Source organism: Pempheris klunzingeri, chromosome 1 (assembly GCF_042242105.1).
Source record: "Pempheris klunzingeri isolate RE-2024b chromosome 1, fPemKlu1.hap1, whole genome shotgun sequence".
NCBI lineage: Eukaryota > Metazoa > Chordata > Actinopteri > Acropomatiformes > Pempheridae > Pempheris > Pempheris klunzingeri.
This window is the reverse complement of record NC_092012.1, coordinates 13930081-13952401: the sequence shown is the minus strand read 5'-3', so window position 1 is coordinate 13952401 and position 22321 is coordinate 13930081. Positions and strand designations below refer to the sequence as shown.

Below are 22321 nucleotides of genomic sequence, written 5' to 3'. Positions count from 1 at the left end.
ATACATCACAAAGTTCAGACAGAAAAAAAAAAATGAAATTACAGTAAGAATTGTTGAAACAGCATACAAGCTTTTGTCTTCAGTTGTTCATTCAAACCATTTGCATGTCTAACAAGTGGATTAAGAGAAAACAAGTGTGAGGGCTACATTTGCAGATGGCTGGATAGTCATGACCATGTTCATTAAAAATCAGCAACATACAAAACGATGGACAACAAGGAGAGAAATTAACTAAGAAGAATGCACAATGTCTATGCATTTTGCCACATTGAAATAAATATTTGCACACTCCCACCTTTCAAAAAAAAAAAAAAAAATCCCAAAACAACAATCATTCATGAAAAAACACCTGTTTACTATGATGTAATGTAATATGCAAGCCAAATGCATGCAGACTTTCTTTTTCGGATGATATCAGCCCCTCATTAGAAATTTGCCCCAAACTATGAGTGCTGTAATAAACACAAAACACTAGTGAGGCTATACAGCATACCACTTAGATTGTATCATGATTGGAAACAAATTATTGAATAATTCTTTCACATCAAGTGCTTGTTGTTTACATGAGTACCTTAATTGTAATGCCTCCTCTATGTTAAGTCAAATGAATATAGCTTTTATTTCGATTGGTTCTTTGAATAGCCCAGGGAAGATTATCAGAACGTAAGCAAGTGAGGTGCTTCTCTCTGTCTCAGGTCCAATACTGCTCTCTTCCAATAAGCAGAAAAACTCAGCATCTACATGAGGTACAGTGACTTGTCAGGCTTTTAAAAACATGAAACCACGTACAAAAATAAAACATTAAAAAAAAAGAGAAAATAAAATAGAACAGCCAAATACATAACTTATACTTCACTAATGAACAAAAATATATTTCCTATGTTATATTTACAATAAAATCTAAATGAGATGGTGAATTCACTGAAAACCATTTTTAGCTCCAATTCATCAAACCGTTTTGTTTTTTTTTTCTTTTCTATTTCGCTGATTGTCCGCGTTGTTTTATTACTGACAATTTTAGAGCCAGCAGTGGCTAATAATAAATACAATATGTTGATACTCTACAGTTTAAAATACAATATACAATGCACTGAAGTCTGACGTCTGGTGTTTGGCGGCTAACCGAGCCTGCTGTTGAATTTTCTGCTCACTTTCATTTTACTGAGTCTCTCCCTTAGGCAGCCCTGAAGCTTAAACAAAGTGTTCATTCATCACATGTGTCTTTGCATAAATAAACAAAATAAGTAGACAAAAAAATGACTCAAATCTGGCAACTGTGAGAGCAAACCCACTTGAGTCCAACTGGGGAATTTTGTTCATTCATGGTGTTTTTCCTCAAACAGCTTCACATTAATCAGAATTGATAAAAATACAATTTATATCCAGTGCTTATAACACTTATGAAACATCGTCTCCTCGTGAGTTCTTGTCATTTTTTTTCTTTCTTTTTTTGTCTTTTTTGCTATATAAGCACAGTCAAGTTTCAGTTCTGTGAAGAGTCCTTTTTAACTACCAGCCAACTCAAGCAGTGTGGCACGGTCATGAAAATATTTACAATCACATACAAATCAATCTAACCACCAACAAACAGGAGCAAACAGCTTAAAATACCCAACAGGTTGACTTGGAGGGAAATCCACTTGGGTTTGTGTGTAGGACAGCATCCTTAAAATGTCTTGTACCTCAGAATGAGAACAATGTAGAAAAGATGTGATGGGGAAAAAAAACAAAAGAGGAATTATTAATGGGGTGGTTTAAAAATCTACAAGACTTAATATAAATGCTTCCAAAAAGTAGAAACAATGCAAGCCAGCACTGACAGTAAGAGTAAGACAATAAGAGTACAGAGGATATGAGTGCTTAAGATATATCAAGAGCCATCTGTACCAATTAGAGCAAGGAGAAAAATGCAGTGACCAGCAGTGCTGATCTTGACCAGTTGAAGTCAGTAACCAGCAATTCGGATCCTTCAAAAAGCTCTGTGCCTATCTGAAATGGACAGGTTCAAGGGCAAGGCAGGGGAATAGCTGGACTCATGCATTAATAATGCTGTATTTCAGATGATACCCAGTCGTCAGTCATTTTAATAATCCCCCACAGCTTGATGTACTTGTTCCATCTGCTCGCCAGTGCCTGGTGATTGGACCAGGGTGGGAGCCCTGTTGAGGCCTTACTACCAGCACTTTGATGGAGAGCACAATGAGGGACACACACCCCATTTTTATTGTTTCCCATCCCTCCCTGGCGTTTTCTCCTTCCCTGAGCCAGATGGCGCCCCCTGGGTGCTGAGGTTGCCACGGGCAGGGGTCAGAGCAGGGCATGGCAGGGAGGGGAGCCACTTAGACCTTCTGCCCTGTAAAGAGGATTCGAGTCTCAACATCAAGGCCTCGCTTTATCTAGCTGCAGTCTCCAGAAGGTCACCACTTGTCAGCTGTTTAGCTGAAATTAGGATAGAGACTCTGTGCCCCTTGTTTCTGAGTCATTGCATGCATTCCAAAAGCTGATAAGATTATTACAAATAACAACATAAGGCTCAAGGGTGACAGAGGAAGATTTGTATAAGTGCACTAATGCAAAAATCAGTGTTTTAAGTTACCACTGTCATGTGTATATGACGAGGTAATTTAAGAAACAAACATATGATTTTAGCCTTTCTCATCCATATAAACTGTCACTCCTTTTAAGACTACGGCAGTAATCACCTCATTGCATCAACCCGATGTCCATGCTCTGCTTTAAGACTTCTTAGTGTCAATTTAAGATTTACAATGTCTAAAAAGAATTAAGATTGAAAAAAAAAATGAAGTTCTAAGACCCAAGACTTTAAACTTGCCATCCAAATGGGGCTAAAGCGTTTAACAGAATGTACTGTAGCTGCACATTGTACAACATCAATTTGAGATTGTAATGCCCCCAAAGCTGCCTTTCGCTGCTGTTCCAATCCCACAGATTGGAGGCCTTTGGCCCTTTAGCGTTCTGGCCTGATTACAATCACTCTGATTAAGAACTTGGTGAGTTAGACAGGGTTGCAGAGCTGGAAATGACTTAAAGATGCCACGGTGCTCCGTGTAGACTGGGATGAAGAAATGAAAAAGCTGGCCGGTTTCATTGATGATCACTGCATTGGGCTCCCTGGAGAACAGCTAGCATCACAAGCTACCACCCAAAGATGTCACATACTGTAACCTCCTGCAGTGCCTGCTGCCTCCAAGTTCCTGAGTTTCATTTGTTTATTCTAGTAGGGTAAATTAAAGAAAGACTGGATAATGAAGCTGTATTAAGAGATCAAGAGATTGTCCAAGACTCACGAAGCCTCTCCCAAAAGACTTTACAGATTTTAGAAACAACTTGAAATGTTTGGCACTCCTGCATTAAATGATGCAGTTTGTGTAACAATAACAACAAAAACACAAATAATAATAATAATAATAATAATAATAATGTCATTTCCCTCTGTAATAAGTTGGAATCACTCCATCTGAATTTTGAGATATTTTGTACTAGTAATAATTGACTCTTAATTAAAAACATTCACAAGCTGTTGGCTGGCACACTATACCTGAGTGAGAATAGTATTCCAATCTTTAACAGTTATGCAATATATCAAAATCTCCTAATTGAAGAGGAAAACAAGATAAATGACCGTAAGAATTAAAGGATCATATCAAATGTTCAATTTCAAGTTCCATCTTTTGTTCTAGGCAACAACCTAATTGTGTAAATGTCCATGATCACAATGAAAAAAAAAATAAACAATGAGATAAAAAAAAAAAAAAAAAAGATTACCACAACAAAACTGCTTCACACACTTGAAGAAACACTTAAGACCAAATAGCTTTTGATTCTGATGAAGCCACATCTGCATGCTGGCTCCTAAATGATACATCATTGTTATTATTATTTTTTTTAAACATTTTTAAACCTTTGTGGTGAAGTTTTGTTTTCTTTTGCTCTTTCACTCCCTCAGATCAGACCAGCCCTCTGGGCATCCTCCTGTATGAGTGTTGTGTCTGCATCGGCCTCTTCCATCAAAGAGGTCTCAGTTGGCGCTGACTGGCTCTTGTGTGTCATTTTCACTACTATAGTCTGATTTGGGCTCATCCTCGAAATCCTCGTACATGTCCATCTCATCCTCGCCATTGACTGGCTCGCTGTTGTTTCCCATGTTATTGGGCTCTAGCTTCATGTTGTAGGTGCTCTGAATGACAGGAATGGATGGCTCAGGACTCACTGAGGCACTTGAGCACTCTGATGTCATCTGAGGTGAGGGTGTGGTGGTCGCCATGGTTATGGCCCCAGGATAGACCATACTGGCGCTGGTGGTGATGGGAATCTGCGGTGGCTGTCTGGATGTGGTAGAACAACAGAAAAAAAACAATCAGTCTACACAGACTCTCTCATAACTTACTGTTGATACAAATATGACTTTCAAAAAATGCTTAAAGAACAGATGGAAGAAAACAAAGTGTTGCAGAAAGAGAGCAGTCGTCTCTTTCTGCTCTCTCTCTCTCTCTCTCTCTCTCTCTCCTTTATTTATATATATATTTCCCACAGCAGTCTGCTTTAAGCCAGCAGCTCTGTGAAAATGATTTGGGAAAAGGGAGGTTCTCCTGACAGCTCCCGTCTTGAGCTATTCAGAAACACTACCCAGTTTATTGGTGACATAAAACCAATGCGTGGTTAGTGCTGCTCTTGTCTGCTGTTGAGCTGGATGATTGATCCTCCAGCCAGTGAAGCTTATGACTGACATGGGAACACCTGGAGAGGGGTTCTCCTTCTAACCACACACAGTAAATTAAAGTGTTAAGCTTCAGACTGCTGCCCTCCAGGCTTCTGTAATTCTATACCTACAGCATATATCCTGTAATAATGCCTGCACTTCATGCTCCATTTGGAGAATGCTATTGTCCAAAATGATTAAAACACAGCTATTGAAAAGCATTTTATTTTAATGCGGATGTCAGGCCCTTGTCTTAAAACCACTACGGTAGAGGTTAACTCAACACTTTCCTTTAGAAATGGTGATTATATTGTATGGAAACAAGCTCAAGCTATAGTACAGTTAGGGTATGTGTGTGTTAGTGTGGTTTGTTGAGTGCCATTTGTGACTGCGCACCTACCCTACAGTAAAGAACTGCCTCATCTCTTGTCGCCGTGAGCGCATCATCTGCTTGTACTCTCCAATGCGGAGTTTTTTTCCGTCGATAATGCAGGTCCTCTTAGGCCGTGGCTTGTACTTGTAGTTTGGGTACTTCTCTAGGTGGAGCTTACTCAGACGTGCCTGCTCCTCGTAGTATGGCTGCTTGTCCTGGTTAGTCATGGACTTCCACCGAGAACCTACACAATGTAGTAGATTCAGATTTAAGTATTTGAACACAAGCAGGAACAAAAAAAAGCAGTTTTCATTCAGTTAGGATGTTATCTTAAAAATGACCAATTATGTAATAATAGAGTTTAAGACAGTCCACTTCACTTGCAGTGAAGCATTTAAATTACATATCACAATATGTATGTATGTATGTAATACTTAATAATTCCATGCCAGCCTTTTGATAGCTCCGCATATGCACATTAGCTGAGATGAGAGTCATGCTTTGATATCAAACAGTAAGAAACAACAAGCTAGTGTAGTAAATACAGCAGCTCTGTGAAGTGTCCTACTAGGTGCTGGATGACAGCACTTTTAACAGCTCTGATGGATGGACTCCAATGCTGAGGGGACAAGACCCATTTAGCCTCTGTCATTTTTCATGACAAACACTTATGGTAGTGATGGGCTATAAATCCATCTGTATGCTGAGGTGACCTGATGCACAGCGGCCTATGAGATAACACTCTCCACCTCCTTTAGATACTAGCTACTTTGTCAGATCAACTACACTTATAGGAGTGCAAAAAACCCATACATTAATGTCCAAGACTGAAAATACATGGTTAGTCTGCAACACATTTCTGAAATTCAGATGGATGAAGGAAAACAGAAAAAGTGAGCTCTGTCTTATAATACTGTTGTACACAGAGTTTTTAACCATGGGCTCTAAACACAGCACGTTTATCACTACTGTCAACAAACCCAGAGTTAAATGCTTCTGTTCAGCCGGGGGGGGTGAGAGGTACAGAGGCTGGAATGCAAGATGCCAAGTGGATGATGAATAATGCCGTTCGGTTCATGACAACACATTTCTGTTAACTTCATTTGCCAATGACATAAGTGCAGATAGTGATAGAAATGTATTTAACATGGATGATAAAGCATTGAAGCCCTTACCGGTGGCTTTACAAAAGCAGTTTCATTGTCTCAGGAGACTGATACTTTAAAATATTTCCTGGAGTGTCTTGATTTTGATTTAAAAGGTCTTACCCAAAATCTTGCTTATGTTGGAATTGTGCATATCCGGGAAGGCCTGGAGGATCTTGCGCCGCTCATCCTTGGCCCACACCATGAATGCATTCATTGGCCTTTTAATGTGCGGCTCGTTGTTGTTCCTTCCTCGGGTTTCCCTGAAGACTCGTGCCTCAGTGCTTCCAGCGCCTCCTGTTGGCCAACAATAATAGGGTTGGGGTTTAAATGCAGATCCAATTACTTCCTTGGACCCTGGAGTAGCCAGAGCAGCAACAAAGAGAGAGATCGAGCAAAGACATTGATTAAATAAGAAGCGATGTTCAAACTCTCCTTCATCTACTGTCAGCACCGCTATCATCATCATAAACATTGTTTCAGATGAGTGCAGAGCTACAGAGACTCCTAGAGAGGGTAGACTTTCTGTTGAGTGGAAAACCTGACTTGACAGGCTTAAGTGCTATAAAAGCGAATACAATGTCAATTTAAGGGAGAGCCGTGTTCCTCAAATTATGCTCAGGCCTATCCAAAACCAAAAGAAAAAAAGACTTGAACTTCAATGGCAGTTACATATTTTGTCTTCTTCTCTACTCAGCAACATGCATTTCAATTTGACATTCATAGTGTCCATAAAAAGTGCAAGAGTGCCAAGATGAATAACAAATATGTGACTTGAGGTAGTCTCTTAAAAAAAAAACACACACAGGGAGGAAAGCTCGAACTCATATTAATAAAGCATTCTGCCAAAGTATATTTTAAAACATACATATATGCACAAAAAAAATCAGGCACACCATTCCCCTGGTTTACTTTTTTTCCTCCCTTCTTCTTTCTTGCTCTGTTTCTCTCTCTGCTTCAAGCACACACACACACACACACACAAATAAACCGGGCACACATCTGCGATGAGAGACTGTGCCGATTCTGCAAAGTGCTGTTTCTCAATCAGGGCATTCACAATCAGCATAAGAGAGTTTCTCTCAGTATTAAACTGTACATCAGACTGATAATGATTTCTGTTTGCATGCGCATTTGCTTCCTTTTATATGTAAGATGTGAAAGAATTAAATAAAAGCAGTATGAATATTTAAACAAACAAAAACATGTTGATAAACAAGGCTTGAAAAATAAGACAAAAAAAGCCTTCCATATGCTACGATACATCTTTAATGATCTCAAATCTGGAAAAGAAAGCTTGGGATGACTCATGCATATTTCATCATCCACATGTGAAGCCTTCTCATTAGACCATTCCACTAGCAGCCTTGGCACACGTTACCTGGGGTTTGATTTCTATTATTATTTCAGTTGATAAACAAAATCAAACTCTTAATGAGTAATGGAGGGCTGTGCAGAGACATTAATTCCAAATCCACAGAAACCTAATTCTGCTCTAATCACTGAAGATGCTGCTGCACCATTTTCAGCCTCAAGACTTTGAGTGTCTTCACTTTGGAAAAGCATGTCATCTCTTCACAAATGTTATAGGACACGAGAAGTGAACAGGCTATACATGTAGTCACACATATGCTGTACTGAAGGAGCACACAGCCACCTCCAGTATAATAGAGATGAATTTTTGGTGGTTGTTAAATGCTCACAGAGAATGTCTGAGGTCCAGCTGCCCAACGGCACAGCACAAAGGCCCCACAAATCAATTCTCACCATTTTGTGTTTAACAGTCAAACATCCACATTTAGGATCCACAGTGCCTAGTCTTAATCTGGGTAAGAAGGAAACCTTCTTTTGATGTTAATTTCTATAAAATAGAGGTTAAAATCAATGTATGCCCTTTAGTTATTACTATAATTAATCACGAGATTGACATAATCTTGTGTCATTCAATCAAATATGAAGTATGACTTATTCACCAAATAGTATTCATAGAAATATACACATACAAACACACAATACCAAATCAAAATGTTAAAGAGGTGTTTTGTGTCATTTTCAATAACACTTTCCAACTCTCCGAACACCATCTCTTGTGTGTGTGTGTGTTTGCTTTTTCCTCCAGGGGGCTGTAGGCCCCAAAGCCATCATGGATTCAGAAATAATACACTACCTTTGCTGCCACCGAACCCCACAGTACGTTAATTTCATTTAGCATGCACTCACTGTACAGGATGAATTGATTTCACTTTGTTTGGTTTTGACAACCATGTTTATTGTGCAATGAAATGTTGTGTGGCGGAGGGCTGACAGTATCCATCAACGCGGGGCAATCTGCTGACTGCCGGGGCCAGATGAAGGTATTCATTAGCTCAGGAGCGCAGCGCTCACTCAGACACGACAGCCAGTGTCTGCGCCCTGGGATCGCTTGCTGTAATTTACGATGCCTCCCGTGCCATTACTCTATCACTGACACTGATTCAGCAATTTATATACTGGTGTGCATGCATACGGGCAGAGGTGAGCTTCTTACAGGGTGGGGGACAAAACAACTGCCTGCCATCAGCTAGTGCCACATCCATAGTTAGCCAGGAAACCAGCCACGTGACTTGGTTCATTGGAGGGAAGCCAGATGAAGCATGGTTTTTTGCTCACATGATGGCACATAGAAAAGTGCCTGTCTGCTCTGTCTGATGCTACAGAAAGCACTTGAAATGATCAAGTGTTACATCATCCTCACCCGTACTGAGGCAGGAGCTGTGGCAGGAGCTGTGGCCCTGGATTTGTAAAGAAGGAAGGCATCAAGCTGACTCAGATTTAAGGCTGCCTCTGGGCAATCAGCAGCCTAACACAGAGTTTGACCTTTGACCTGAAATAATATTGAAGTCTTCACTGCAAACTAATTACAGTACAGTTGGAAGAGTGACTTTCTGTAATACAAAAGCGTGTGAGGTGTCAGGGGTAGATGAGTTTGGCTGTGTATTCAGCCCCTGTAATATACTGTATATGACTTAATCAGAGGCAGCCCACACATTAGCAGCCGGTCTCAGCAAATCCCCAGAAACTGCAACATGCAATTTACTGCAACATTGTTTCTGTCTTTTCATTGGGAATCATGACACTGCTCTGACACTTTGCAAATGAGCATTAACTATTTTTTTCCTGGAGGTGCAGGACATTTAGGAATCAGTTAGTTAGGTGTGTGATTGTGTAAATAAACACAGATGTTTAGCGGTGACAGGGGCAGGCCCCCTGGGTGGTAGCTGGGGAGGGAGCGAAACAGAGGGAGTGCTGCTTAATAGAATTTATTGTGATTCATGAGGCCCGCAGCTCAAGTGTGACAGAGCGATATGAGATTCCCCTTTTAATTTGTCTCCCCTGGAAACATTGCAGATGAGCAGCATGAATTACAGTGAGAAAGAGTGATTGTGTGTGTGAATGAGAGGCGTGGGGGGGTGGGGGGCATATAAAAATATGGAAAAGGGAGAGTGGATAAGAATGGAGCAGAAAAAAAGGGAGAGAAAAAGGGAGAGAATTTAGTGAAGCCCAAAAGCCTATCACACCTGTGAGCTACAGGCTCAGACTCGACCATGTACCAAGCCAGAGGGTAGCACTGCCCCAGCCATCCCCTCTCCTCCCCCCTTTTCTCCTCCTTACTCATCTTTGTTCTGCGGGCAGACACATAATGTCACCCAGGAATCCGCTCAAGAGGATGAGCCTCAGTGAGCAGGCAACAATCACGCAAACCTGCCAAGCCCTCCCTGTTGGGATCAAATCTAACACCTCTGACTGAAGGCATTTACTGCTGACAATAGAGCCTCTCCCTCAGAGCAGGATCAGGCTAGATTAATGTGTATGGACAGACAGGACACAGTGCCCAGTGGCCCTGCTCTGCCCTGAGCTCATAGCATGTTAATTAAACCATTACAAATTACAAGTGATATAAGCCCTATTATGACATGTCAATCCCTTTTTTTCTTTTTTTTTTCTGGAGCACTTGTGTGTGTCTGTGTGTGTGTGTGTGTGTTAGTGTGTGAGTGTACACACATGGGAACTTGGGAACAAGCAGCCAACCTGTTTGAACATGCAGGCTATGGCTTTTACTTTTGTCTTCTCAATCCAGTCTCATATTCGGCTAAAATGCGGAGTCTAATCTTTCACCCCAGCTTCCCAGCATCCCGGCTTTGCACAGAAACTCACAGAAATGTGCGATATTGGGGGTAAATTTGAATTTGCCAACTTCAGACCGGAACTTTCTTATGATCATATTGACCTATTCTGCTATTGTTGTTGTGACTTGATAAATTATTATGCCTGAACGTCCTCATCTAAGCTTTCTTCTAAGAAAACTCCTCAGCAGAGCCTGATTCCCACGGCCTCACAGTGGAAGAAAAACAACAACAAAGGCCTCTTCAAACAATCAGTTCATATAAAAGTTCATAACAGCTCTGAGCTACCGATGTAAAAAACCCATCGCCAATGATCTGTAACAACAATGCAACACTACTGTTCTCTCATCCTATTCCATGAGGACTTTGTTAGACACTGCTTGGCTAAAGCCTCATCTTTTCTCACTCTGTGGTTGATATTATCACACTGGGCGTTTTAGATTAATTCTGTTTCCTGCCTCCACACATCTCTCAACAACCTCTTTGTTCTCTGCGGACCCTCAGTGATGGGGCCGGTTTAGACAAACACACAACCTCAGCTACACAGCAACTCCATACTGCCATGTGTGAATGAACAAAGGGCCTGGCTGGGCTGAGACCTTTGTGGTATTTGCTAATGTTTTCATCAGAGCCCAAAAAGACCTAATGAATTTGCAGTGGGTTCAAGCGTGTGGCTCGTGGCTTTGTAAAATGAAGGAAGTCCTATCTATTTCCATTCCTATGCCACTTTTTCCAAGTCGTTAGGACTTTGGTTGCTGCATGCTTTGCAAATATTAGCTTAAGCAACCTAAAGCTTTCTGTGAACTGCTATGATGACAGAAGTCCGCTGTACACTGGGCCTGCTCTATGTGGCTGCTCTGTTCTGGAGGGAAACCTGCTACACACCAAGGGCCTTTCACACCCCATGTAAGGGTTGGGAGGTACGCCCAGTAATTTTCCTTTTCAGGAAACAACCGAAGTATATGCAGTGTGTTATGAACTAGTTGAGGAAAAATGTGATGAAATGCAGAGGAGATTCCAAATTAAATTCCCCTCCCCCCCTTTTGCACTAAAATGGTCCCTGAAATGAATTACATTTATGGCTTTCAAATATTTCAGAAGTATTTGGGGAGCACTGATTTGGAAATTTGCAGGTAAAAAGGCATTCAGATGTCTGGATTCGAACTGGGCCTTTGTATGGTTGAAAGGTAAACACAAGAAAAAATGACTAACTACATGTGGAAATTGAATCTTTATATTTAAACAAATTTAATATTGTTTTAAAGTTTGTTTTACTTCACAGTAAAACAAACTTTAACCTGGTTTTAACCCTGACGCCTGCACGATCTTTGACCTGTAGAGCACGACTTTTAAGTTATTTAACAGAGCACAAATAGACTGCAATTAGAATACTGTTTATTTCTATATATCAAGGTAGGCTGGGGAGTCGAGCTTTGATTGCTTCAGGGAGTAGAAAATCCTCAAAACAAGGGTTTCAAAAGTAAACAAGTTCTCAGAGGAGAACCACTTTGTGGTTCACATCATAAAACCCTGCTTCACATCGTTCAACCGTATGTGTTTTGCTGTTGGTGAAGCTGAAAGAGACAGACAGATATATTTGTGGTGGAAGAGATGAAATGGTAACTGTGTGCTTTCGGTTATGTGTACTGTCTTGGCTCCCAGCCATTTCCCCCTGGGAAGAGGACCTCTCCTCTCCTCTAACCTCTGCTTGCTCCTAATCCATAGCCCGCTGGGAACACTGATGTGAGGCGTCTGGCGCAAGCCTTTCCCTCGGCCCTGTGCAGGACTTAAAAGGACACAACTGCCCTGGTGTGCGCTCTGTTTCGGTCCCGACTCCACAGTAGCCACAGAGGGAAGGTTCCCGCTGTGAGAATGAGCACTGGAAGCACATCTGTCCGAGGAGTCAGACGGGTGGGATGGGATCTGCTGCTGTGGCTCACATGGGAAACATGTCAATGAATCCACTAAATGCACTTCTAATTCTCATCCTTACGATTGGGTGTGATGTGAAACTAGACATGATCAAAATAAGACATTTGCTTTGCAGTTGGTAAACACTTTTTTTTTTATGGGAAGTGAAAAACATATTTTTGTAGAAGTCTATGTGAACCAATTATGCAAGAGCATTTCTTTCTAAAAAATTATGGGAAATGTGTCTAAGATGCTATTAAAAGATGTTGATGGGTTACATTGTCCTGAGAAATATCTATCCCTCTGCCCGAGACTCTTTGAGGCATCAAAGATGAGTCAGAACCATTTTCCTCTTTGCTCTGGCTCTGAAGTGCCATGGAAACTGCCACAAATATTTATGTCGGACACACAGTGGTGCACTGAGGTAGTCGTTGCTCCTGTGTAGGAGCCAGTGCCACAAAGGGAGATGACGCTTTGTCATAGTGGTGCAACCCGAATTTACACCCCTGTGCCCAGGACCTCAAACAAGCACAACAGCAACAGGAGCCGAGCTTGGAAAAAAGCCAGCTTTGTCCTCAGGCACCCTTGTCCTCTGCTCACCTACCTGTGAAAACCTCAGAGCCATGGCTCATTTCAAACGGCATTCACCCCAACCCCCACATCTCCCTTTCACACACGCACACATTTTTGCACACACCCTTCCAAACCTCGCTGAAACTGAGACGCATAGCTACACGCAGTAGCAGACTTCATCAGCCATCACGACCCCATTTGCTTCCAAAGTATAGAATTAGTCTAGAGTGTATAAGGAACCCACTCAACATTGTTAACTCTTAAGTAGAGAATTCACTGTAACTTTTAGTGAATCTGTGCATGCATTATAAGGACACAGAAAGGAAAGTCATCTGATGTACTTGCAGTCAATTCCAAATATGTGTGATAAAAGAACAAAAAAGTCAAAAATGATCTTACCATCTAGATCCTCTGGCCTGGTGAGGTCAATAACTCTGTGGCCGATCTTTCCTTCCTCACCCAACTTGCCAAGGTGGTGCCCGATGCCCTCAAAGTGCCCCCTTTCCTACAGGGAAATACAAACAGTCAGGTACACGAACAAGCACATACACACGTCTTTACAGTGATAGAATTGTAAAAATAACCCCATCAGGAATCTGAAATTTTGAAAAGAAAAAAAAGTGTCTTTGATAAATGGAGGTTCTTTTGAAGAGCTGCTCTTTTGACATGAGCTAGATGTAGCTTTTTCCTCTCTCATCTCTCTATTCAGCAGCTGCTATAATGGATGACAGGAGGCAGAGAGACAGTGAGGGCCAGGGGTGCTGTAAATAGATTTACAGAAGGATACTTTGTGATCCGAAGCACACAATGGGGCCGTGGCCCTCTTTGCAGTGCTCAGATTTTCCTCTGTAATCTTCTCCTTACATCCTCCCTTCCAGTCTACAGCGCCCAGAGCTCAGCGCCCATCATTTATTCAGAGTTCATGCTTTGGAGAACACACCGTGTTTTCCCGTTTGTCATGTCGCTTTGTGCTCAGATTAAACTTGGCATCATGTTGTACTTGACGCACAATGAAACCCTGTCATTCAGCGCTCCGTGACAATATTAAATGTCATGTCCGTGTGCATTTACAGAATAAAATAACAGCTTTCGGGGGGCCTCTGAATAGTTGCTGCACATTACACTTAATGTATTATGCAAGGGGAGAGTGCCGACTGCTGCTGGCTCCATTGTTGAATGACCTACTTCCTCAGTGAATACACAGGGCATTAGCAAAGGGCTGTCTTCCTCTCTAAAGACTCAACTAGGAGATGGACACTTTGACTCTGCATGATACAAATAATCTCTCCCCCCTAGGTTTCGCCTGGATGACACTAAAAGCAGGCATGTTGCCACCATTCAGAAAAAAAAAGCATTTGTTTTACTCCCAGGGTGACCATTCAATCTCTGCCAAAGATGTACTGTCTGCATTGACCTCTGTCTCTTTCTTTTCTCAACATGCCTATCACATGCAGTCTGAGCAGATTCTCAGGTAAAGTCCCAACACAATACTAACAGCTCCCCTGCCACACACACCGACACCAGCACACACATTAATCTTTTAGCCCCTTCTTTGTAGTGCTTGGCAGCATTTTGTTGTTTTTTCACTTTTCCCCCACAGGGAAGTTTTTCTTCCACTAATATGAGAAGGTGTTAAAAAATTAAGCAGCCCTAACTGTTGTAAGTGAAAATATTTACTTTTACAGATGAATTTATTTTTCTTTTCTTTACCTGACAAATAAAACGCTGGCAACAATAGGCACCAGTAATTACAGCACATTTTTGAAAAATAGATATGTCTAATATATTTTTCCTTTTGTATAATAGTTTTTCTTGAGGTTTGAAAAAAAAAAAAAAGATGACAAGATGAATGATGAAGACAGTTCAAGTCCATTTGAGGCCTTTCACAGTATTTTGATTTTCCCCATGCTTTTATTTATTCAAGAACTATTCCTCAAAAGAAAGGACTGCTTGAGACAGAAAGAGCACTGCAATTTACCATCATACTTGAAGGAGCAGTCATTATTTATGGCCAGCTGAGTGATTCTGATATACAATTAACCACTACCTGCTTATGGCCAGTGATTAGAGCCTGTCTATCTGACAGCCCTTTGCTTACTTAAGTGTTTTCTAATTATGACATATGTGTTGGTCCCTGCTGGGCAAGAGGACACTTTGTAAAGAGAAGATGGAGTATGGTGCCTTTCTCAGTGTCACATTCTGCGTTAAGCAACACGTACGCGAGCATGCACGCGCTCACAGAGCCGTATTCATCACCCAAACACATTATTGCTCTTAATGAAAGAAGCTAGCAGCCCAATGACAAAGTGACTGATGTGTGATTATCTGGATGGGCAATGGTGCTGCTTCAGACGCTGCTTGGACAGTCCACTAGGAAGACACAGCGTTCATGGGTACTGTACGTCTGTAATAAAGTAGTCATCTCGTCCCTCTTCTGCGCTTCGCTGGTCCCTCCTGATCAATCAAGTCCTTTTATAAACTCATGATCATTAAGCATCATGTTGCGCTGAGAAGGAGACAGAACAGGGGCCATCCATCAATGAATTTAATTAATAACAAGCTTGGTGTTGAACTTCTTTCTCCACCGCACAAAGTCATATGATTAGTGAACATCAGCACATTAGATAGCTTGGGGAAAGGCTGAATGAGGCTCTTATTGGAGGATTCTTTGTGAACTTCACTTCATTTGACATAAAAAGGATCACATGGTTTTTTTCATGGTGGTTATATAGAAAACAAACATACTTTGTATGAGCCAGCATTTTACATTTGATATAAAGGGGTAGTTGCTCGCACTTCCTTGTGTTAGCTATGCTAATTAAATTCAGACTATCTTTGCAATTTGGTACTACAAATTTTCATAAAATTTTATATACTGAGCTTAATATACTTATTAGTTATAGGTTTGGTAATTTATATCTGTGAATTAGAATTATAGTTGAAATTAGGGCCATAAATTATCTGCACAGCACCAGGGTTTTGTTTTAAGGCTTGAAAATATTCAGTGAACTAATGCTTCTATACTGCCCACGCATCAAGTGCTGTGATAAATTAATGGCACTTTTATTATTTTATAGTGTCATTAAATTTTTACTGATCACTCTGACACAGAGAAGTAGCAAAGGACATGCAGTATCTAGAGAGGCTGGCCATCCTGCCAGGAAAGGAGAGGGAGTAGTATATGGCTGATATAAAAAGGTATTTATAATGTGTGGTGCAAGGGAATGATAAAAGACTTTCAACACAAAAATATACAGAAAATGAACGCTGCTGTGACGACGTGAAGATAAAGAGACAGGAAACAAAAGATGTAACAGTACACATTATTCCCCTCCTGTTCTGACCACGACTGCTGGCAAGCAAGCGGTCCCTCCCTCAAATGACTTCAGCATGTAGCTCTCCACCCCACAACTAAAATTATAGCAATGCGCTCTGACTGTAGTGGAAAACTGCCACCCACAATAATCTCATCTGCCCTGCCTGTGTAGTCTTTTGTCTTTTAAAGTTTGGTAACGGATGCTCTTTGTTCAGTTGCACATGGCTGCCCCGTGAAGTCATGAACCACTCCAATGAAGTCATGAGTTACTGAGGAAGACAGAGAAGTAAAAAAGAGGATAGATAGATAGCAAAGTCTGTGCAACTTCTTGGGCGAGGAAACCCAAAAGGGCCCTTGTCAATGTTGTAAAGAGAGCTTTAATCTGGCCGGCCACAGAACATGTGCTGGAGGCCTGCTGCTCTGCCCACAGGGTGTATTTCTGGGCAGAGGCGGGTGGCGGACAGCCCTATGCATTGTGCCTACTCCTGCCCTATATTTAGGCAACAGATTGCCAATCCTGACACTCCTTCACTCTCTCCTTTGTAAATAGCTCTAGGCTATAGGCAAAACCATATGCCCTCAGATTGTTCAAATACAGATGAAAGAAAAATAAACAGAGGAATAAGGTAGACTGTGGTGAAGGACGGCGTGCAGGTTTTATTTTTATTTTTTAGAGATGTCTTCTTGAGTCAGTTTTAGATGTGAAATAAAATTGTCTAAATGGTTTTAAAGCTTTCATTAATCATAAGAAATTGATACACTAATTAAAACAACACAACGCATGGTGTTTGGTAGTGACTATGCTGTTGATTTAATGAAATATTGCCAAGGCGAAGAGAGGTTTAACTGCACCAGTCTTGGAGAGAGAGGTTTGGACATGCTTCTCCTCACTTCCACTGTTGTTAATACCTCGATCAAAGTACACAAAGCAGGTCTTGTTGTATTCCATATTACTAGACTTTGGGCTAGGTCCAAAACCTACTTAAGTTTATTTTGTTCTATTCTAATGTATCATTTAATACATAAATGAATGATAATTACTTGTCATAATTGGTATTAGTTAACCAATTATGCTTTTTAGTCGATTTTGAGAAGAAAATAATGTACCTCCGTGTTGAAAAAGGAATAAGGTAAACCAGATGATCCAAGCACAGATTAAGTTGGCATATTTTCTCGCCAAAACATTTTGACATCAGAATGATTATTTAAAGAGAAAATTGCTTCCTTTTTTTTTCAAGCAGCTGGCAGGCATGACATTTAATTCCTTCCAGAAATTACCAGTTGCCAATTTACAGTCATATAATAGTCTGGTTATTTTTTGGCCATACACGTATGTACTGTATACCCAATAAATTGCATGTTTAGCCTTTTTCTGTGAAATTTCACATCAGTGACTGCTTCACTATCCAAGATCTCCAAACTATTGGTAAAATCCCCTCCCCGTCTCCTTCACAGTGGAAAGTATATGATTGCATATGGTTAAAATTGATCATGATTGGAACCTTTAGCAGCTGCAGGACCCTAAACAGCCACTTATGTTTGATAATGTGCTGAACTGGCTCTGGTTATATCACACACCTGGTATGTGGCAAGTTGAAGGCAATGGCTCTCTGACCACAATACAAGGCTTTGTGTATCAAGTGTCAGTCATCAGTGTGGTCTGTGGCCCTCAGAGTCTTCTCTCTAAGGGTCTCACACTAAACCCCCCCCACCAATCTGTTCCAGCCCTCTTGGAGACAAAGACTGCACTTTAACATGGCTTCAGCGCCTCATCTGTTTTGTATTTTTATTGTAAACAGTTGCAATGTTATATATAAGTCTACAGCTTTCCAGTAGTTTTTGCTAGTTTTGAACCATTTAAATGTTAAGTACATCCAGCCATGCGGTAAACCCACAGTTCCTTTCATGCAGACTGTTGCTGTCTTTATACCCAGAGCTCTCCCTTTGCTAAGGCTAATGCAGGCAGCAGCAGAGTCAACAGTAGCAGCCACAAAAGACTGGCATCTGTGCTATAGTATCCTCGACATCACACAGCGCAGAGATGGCCAGCTATTCCAGTCCCATTTGTACTGCCAGGGCATCACCTCATTTGTTTAAAACAGAGGGAGGCAAGGCCTTTAATTAAATTAAGGAGCCCAAACTATGTTAAAAAAATGGTGAGGTAACCTTAATCTGGGCTTTGTGCCAGTTTAATGTTTATTGTTTGTTTTTAATAAAAGAATATGCTATCATTATTCAAGGGGAGTTATTTTTTGTTGGGAGGGAACACGAGTCAAACCCACAAAATGTGACCCTTCAGTGTCGAATTAAAATGTGCTTTTAGTCTACATCTCCGTGTCTACTTTGGGACATTGTGTGATCATTTCTAATACGTTACACATATTTTGTGAAACGCAAAATATGGCAAATGTGTGTTGTTTTCAATAACACTTGGATGTTTCATACTTTTAGGAGTGTGTAATATAGAATCTTCTCAGCGCTGTGAAAGATTCCTGACACAGTGTTGTGTTATGTTCTTCTCCACTTCACTGCTGAAATAGTTTGTGTTGACATCATGTACTTTTACGGGTTTCCAGTCCTCAATGATCCAGAACTGTTCAGTGGGTCCTCCAGGGAATGTTAAGTTGGGCTGAAATCTAGTGCCTTATCAAACACTCCAGGTTGCAAACAGCAGGATATTAGAAACTGCTGCAAACCTCTTTCACATATGGACAAAACCTCAAGACTTGTTGGACACTGGAGCCATTATGTGTCTACTGCAACAATACCATAGACTATAAATGGTCCTTTGTGGCCTATTCTTTCCTCATCCTTTGTTGAATGTGCCTTGTGGTGAGTGTGGTATCACAGGTCTTAGCCACGGGGGCCAGCAGCATTTCTGAGCAACTGCTGCAGGCCAGAAATTCACCATGTAAAATGACAACTGCAGAAAATAATGGAGCCACCACAGCCAAATGGCCCAACCAAGATGCAGTGTTGATGTCTTTCTGGGGAAGAGGCGGACAGAGCAAAAGACCTGACCTGGGAAAGCAGCCTGCAGACACACACACACACACACACACACAGCACAGGCACATATTATCCAAAGTCATACATTATTTTTATTCTTTTGGCAAACATGAACAATTGGACAAAGCATTAATGTAAGCAATCTTCACAATAGCACTTGCTGGCTACAGCCAGTGTCTGGGAGCTGAGCATAATCTAATTTGGATGGGCAAACCCTTGTATGCCAAGGATTTACATTGCAGCCAAAACGCCTTGGTTTGCAATTTCCAAGACAGCAGTCGAAAAGGAGCAGAAAATTGCTTCCAGGGCTGCAGACCAGACAAGATTATATTCAAAGTCTTTGTGAAGGCTTTGCCTGAATAGAACCCTGGCATCACATACACACACACACGTGCATGCACATGTATGCACGCACAAACACAAAATCACACACATGCTCACAGGAGGGAACAGTGTAACCATTATAACCAATAGGTTAGGAGTCTGGATTTTGTGGAGCACCAGTGTAAGCTCCATTTGAATATTTACAGGCTGAGCTTTGGGACATGGGAAATGGACAATTGTAGTCATCAATACTGAGGATAGGAGGTGTTGCAGGGCAGAAAAGGGCAGTTCAATAGGTTAATACACTGGCCTTTCACCTTTTGATTCCAGTTAGGGACATGTCAGCAGAAGAATATATTTTATCTCACATAACCTCCAGGGCATCACATATAAAGTGTGTCGGAACTAAAGTAGGAGAAACTGATGCATCAGTGTAGAAATCTGTCATACCTACAGAGTTCAACAAGGCTTGGCTAATGGCCTGGGGACAATAAACTGCAGATTTGGGCCAGATGGACTGTCTATCAGTGGCACAAAATGGGATAAGACTTATCTCTTTTTCTCTGCTTGGTGTGCTTTCAGACCAGTCACACAGGAAACCACCTCAGTCAGTTGCTTCGTAATACATGTTCAGGACAGATGAAGGCTGGAAGTTTGAAATATTATGTGAAACCACTTTTTGCACCTCCTTTTGTCACAGAGGCAGTAGTATAAAATTCTATCAACGCTCTGCTATTTGACTGCAGTTTCTGAATAAAAGGAATTAAGGTACTCATTTATAAGCGACTTGGAGTTTACAGACAAGTATAATATTAATGTCTCCAACAAGGTCTAGTGGCATCTATTTTGTGTTCTGGCTACACCTGACCAATTCTGTATTGATCAGATAGATAAAGGACTGAGCTGTTTAATATTAACTCTGACTTTTGCTGCTTATTATGGCTGGCAACATTTACAGTAAAACTTGTACAAGATGTACACGACCATTGGGTGACAGGGGCTAAGGGGCAACATTTTTTTCCTAAGTTAGTTAATTTTTACTTTTAGGTTTTTGAACAATTGTACAGTACATTGTTTAAATTTCTCTGAAAATAGCTGAGCCAGCGAATATTTATTACCAGGAAATACTACATCTCTGATCTCCTGGCCATATATTTCAGAAGGCCATAAATGTCGATGACAAGATGCTAACATGGTTGAGTGTCTGCATGGACCATCTGAGTGAAAACACACAGATACAGATACTTGATATTTATTCACCCGTGACCCTGAAAAACAGCATGTCCAGATATAGCTACAGTGCATAATAGAGGGAAACAATTCAAATGGTTACAAATGGATTCATATGTACTGTATTTGACTGTAGGCATGCTGGCGCATTCTAGGTAAAAGCTTCCACTGGGTGAGGAAGAAACGGTAAATAATGGAACAAAGTAATTGCCCTCTGCAGACAATAATACCTTTAGATAAATATTTCAAAAAGGTAAATTGTAGAAGGGTTGTAAAAGGTTTTATTGTACTGATGGGATATAGTAGAAACAGACAAATAAAAAGACAAGCAAGAAAATCCGTTCCTGTAAAGCATGAATATTTTACATGTCCTCAGGTTAAAGGCTTGTATACTGTTGAACAGAGAGTCTGGTCTACACCGTGTTCTCCTAGGTCAATAGCCAGGCAATGAGGGAGAGAGAGAGAGAGAGAAAGAGAGGGGGAGAGAGAGGGAGAAGGAGAGCGAGAGTGTCCTGGTGATAAAGGTTACAGAGGAATGCATTGTACTGTTCAGACACACTTTGTATGAAAAGATGAATTGATCCATCTGTAAGCAGCACTTAGACCCACTCCTCTGGCCGGTCATTACAGTGGGATAAATCAATATTTAATATCCCTTCTAACAGCCACACTGGATGATCTTAACCTCTCCTTAATCCCCTTTATGTTACCTTTCCAGAATATTCCTCATGTAAGCTCTCACTATGATAAACTTCCAAACAAGAGACTGGGAGGGGAGCTATTAAAGACCACACCATATTTATGTCAGGTGTGGTGCTTTCGTGAAATATTAATATTCTGAAACTGACCAAAGTGAAAGCTTTTATCTGGGGCATTCAAACCTTTCTAGTTAGTTGGCTTGTATCAGCAAAAGACTCCCTCTCCTTCCCTCTCATTTCACCGCTGAATTACAACCCACTGTTCTTTATTGCAGCCAAAGGATGAAGATGATCGGGCAATTCTTTTAGCTGACTTGATAAAGCGTGCCTCTCATTTCACACCATCCTAATAGGGCCAGTGTCACTGAAACTAAGAGGTGACAATATCTCACTATGATTTGCACGAGCCAGAGAGTCGAGCACTAGCTCGGTTGAGGTGTCATTCAACAAGACAATAAATGGTGTTGAAATGAATGAAAACAGATGCACATTACCTGAGGTGGTGCTTTCAATTATTGATATTAGATGTCTATGCAAGAAACATGCAGGCATGTGTGCACATTTTCCACCTGAGCTTACTCTAATTGTTATTAAGTATTTCATTTTTGTGTTGTCAATACTATGATCCTATTGCTGTTTCTCAAATAGTATTTAAAATTATGGGGCTTTTATCATTATTTCACATTCACTTATCCTGTTCCTCCAACAGACAGTCAGTCTCTCTCTCTCTCTCTCTCTCTCTTTTCTGTCTTTCTTTCTTTCTTAAAAACACACTCTCTCTCCTTAGGTGGCAAACTCAGACAAAAAGGTAGATTACAGGTGAGGAGTGACCGACTATTTCAAGCTGAAGAATTCTTTA

At 40.9% G+C, this 22321-nt stretch overlaps 1 protein-coding gene across 1 annotated transcript in view; it reads right to left on the bottom strand.

Moving 5' to 3' along the window:
* Positions 1-4039: 4039 nt before the first annotated feature.
* Positions 4040-22321, bottom strand: part of sox6 (SRY-box transcription factor 6) — a 134752-nt gene continuing 116470 nt past the window's right edge. Inside the window, exons 13-16 of the mRNA XM_070830491.1 lie at positions 13285-13390; positions 6362-6535; positions 5121-5337; positions 4040-4346 (exon numbers count right to left, since the gene is read on the bottom strand). Of these exons, the coding sequence (XP_070686592.1) occupies positions 4040-4346; positions 5121-5337; positions 6362-6535; positions 13285-13390 (804 nt within the window). The remainder of the gene's footprint in view (positions 4347-5120; positions 5338-6361; positions 6536-13284; positions 13391-22321) is intronic.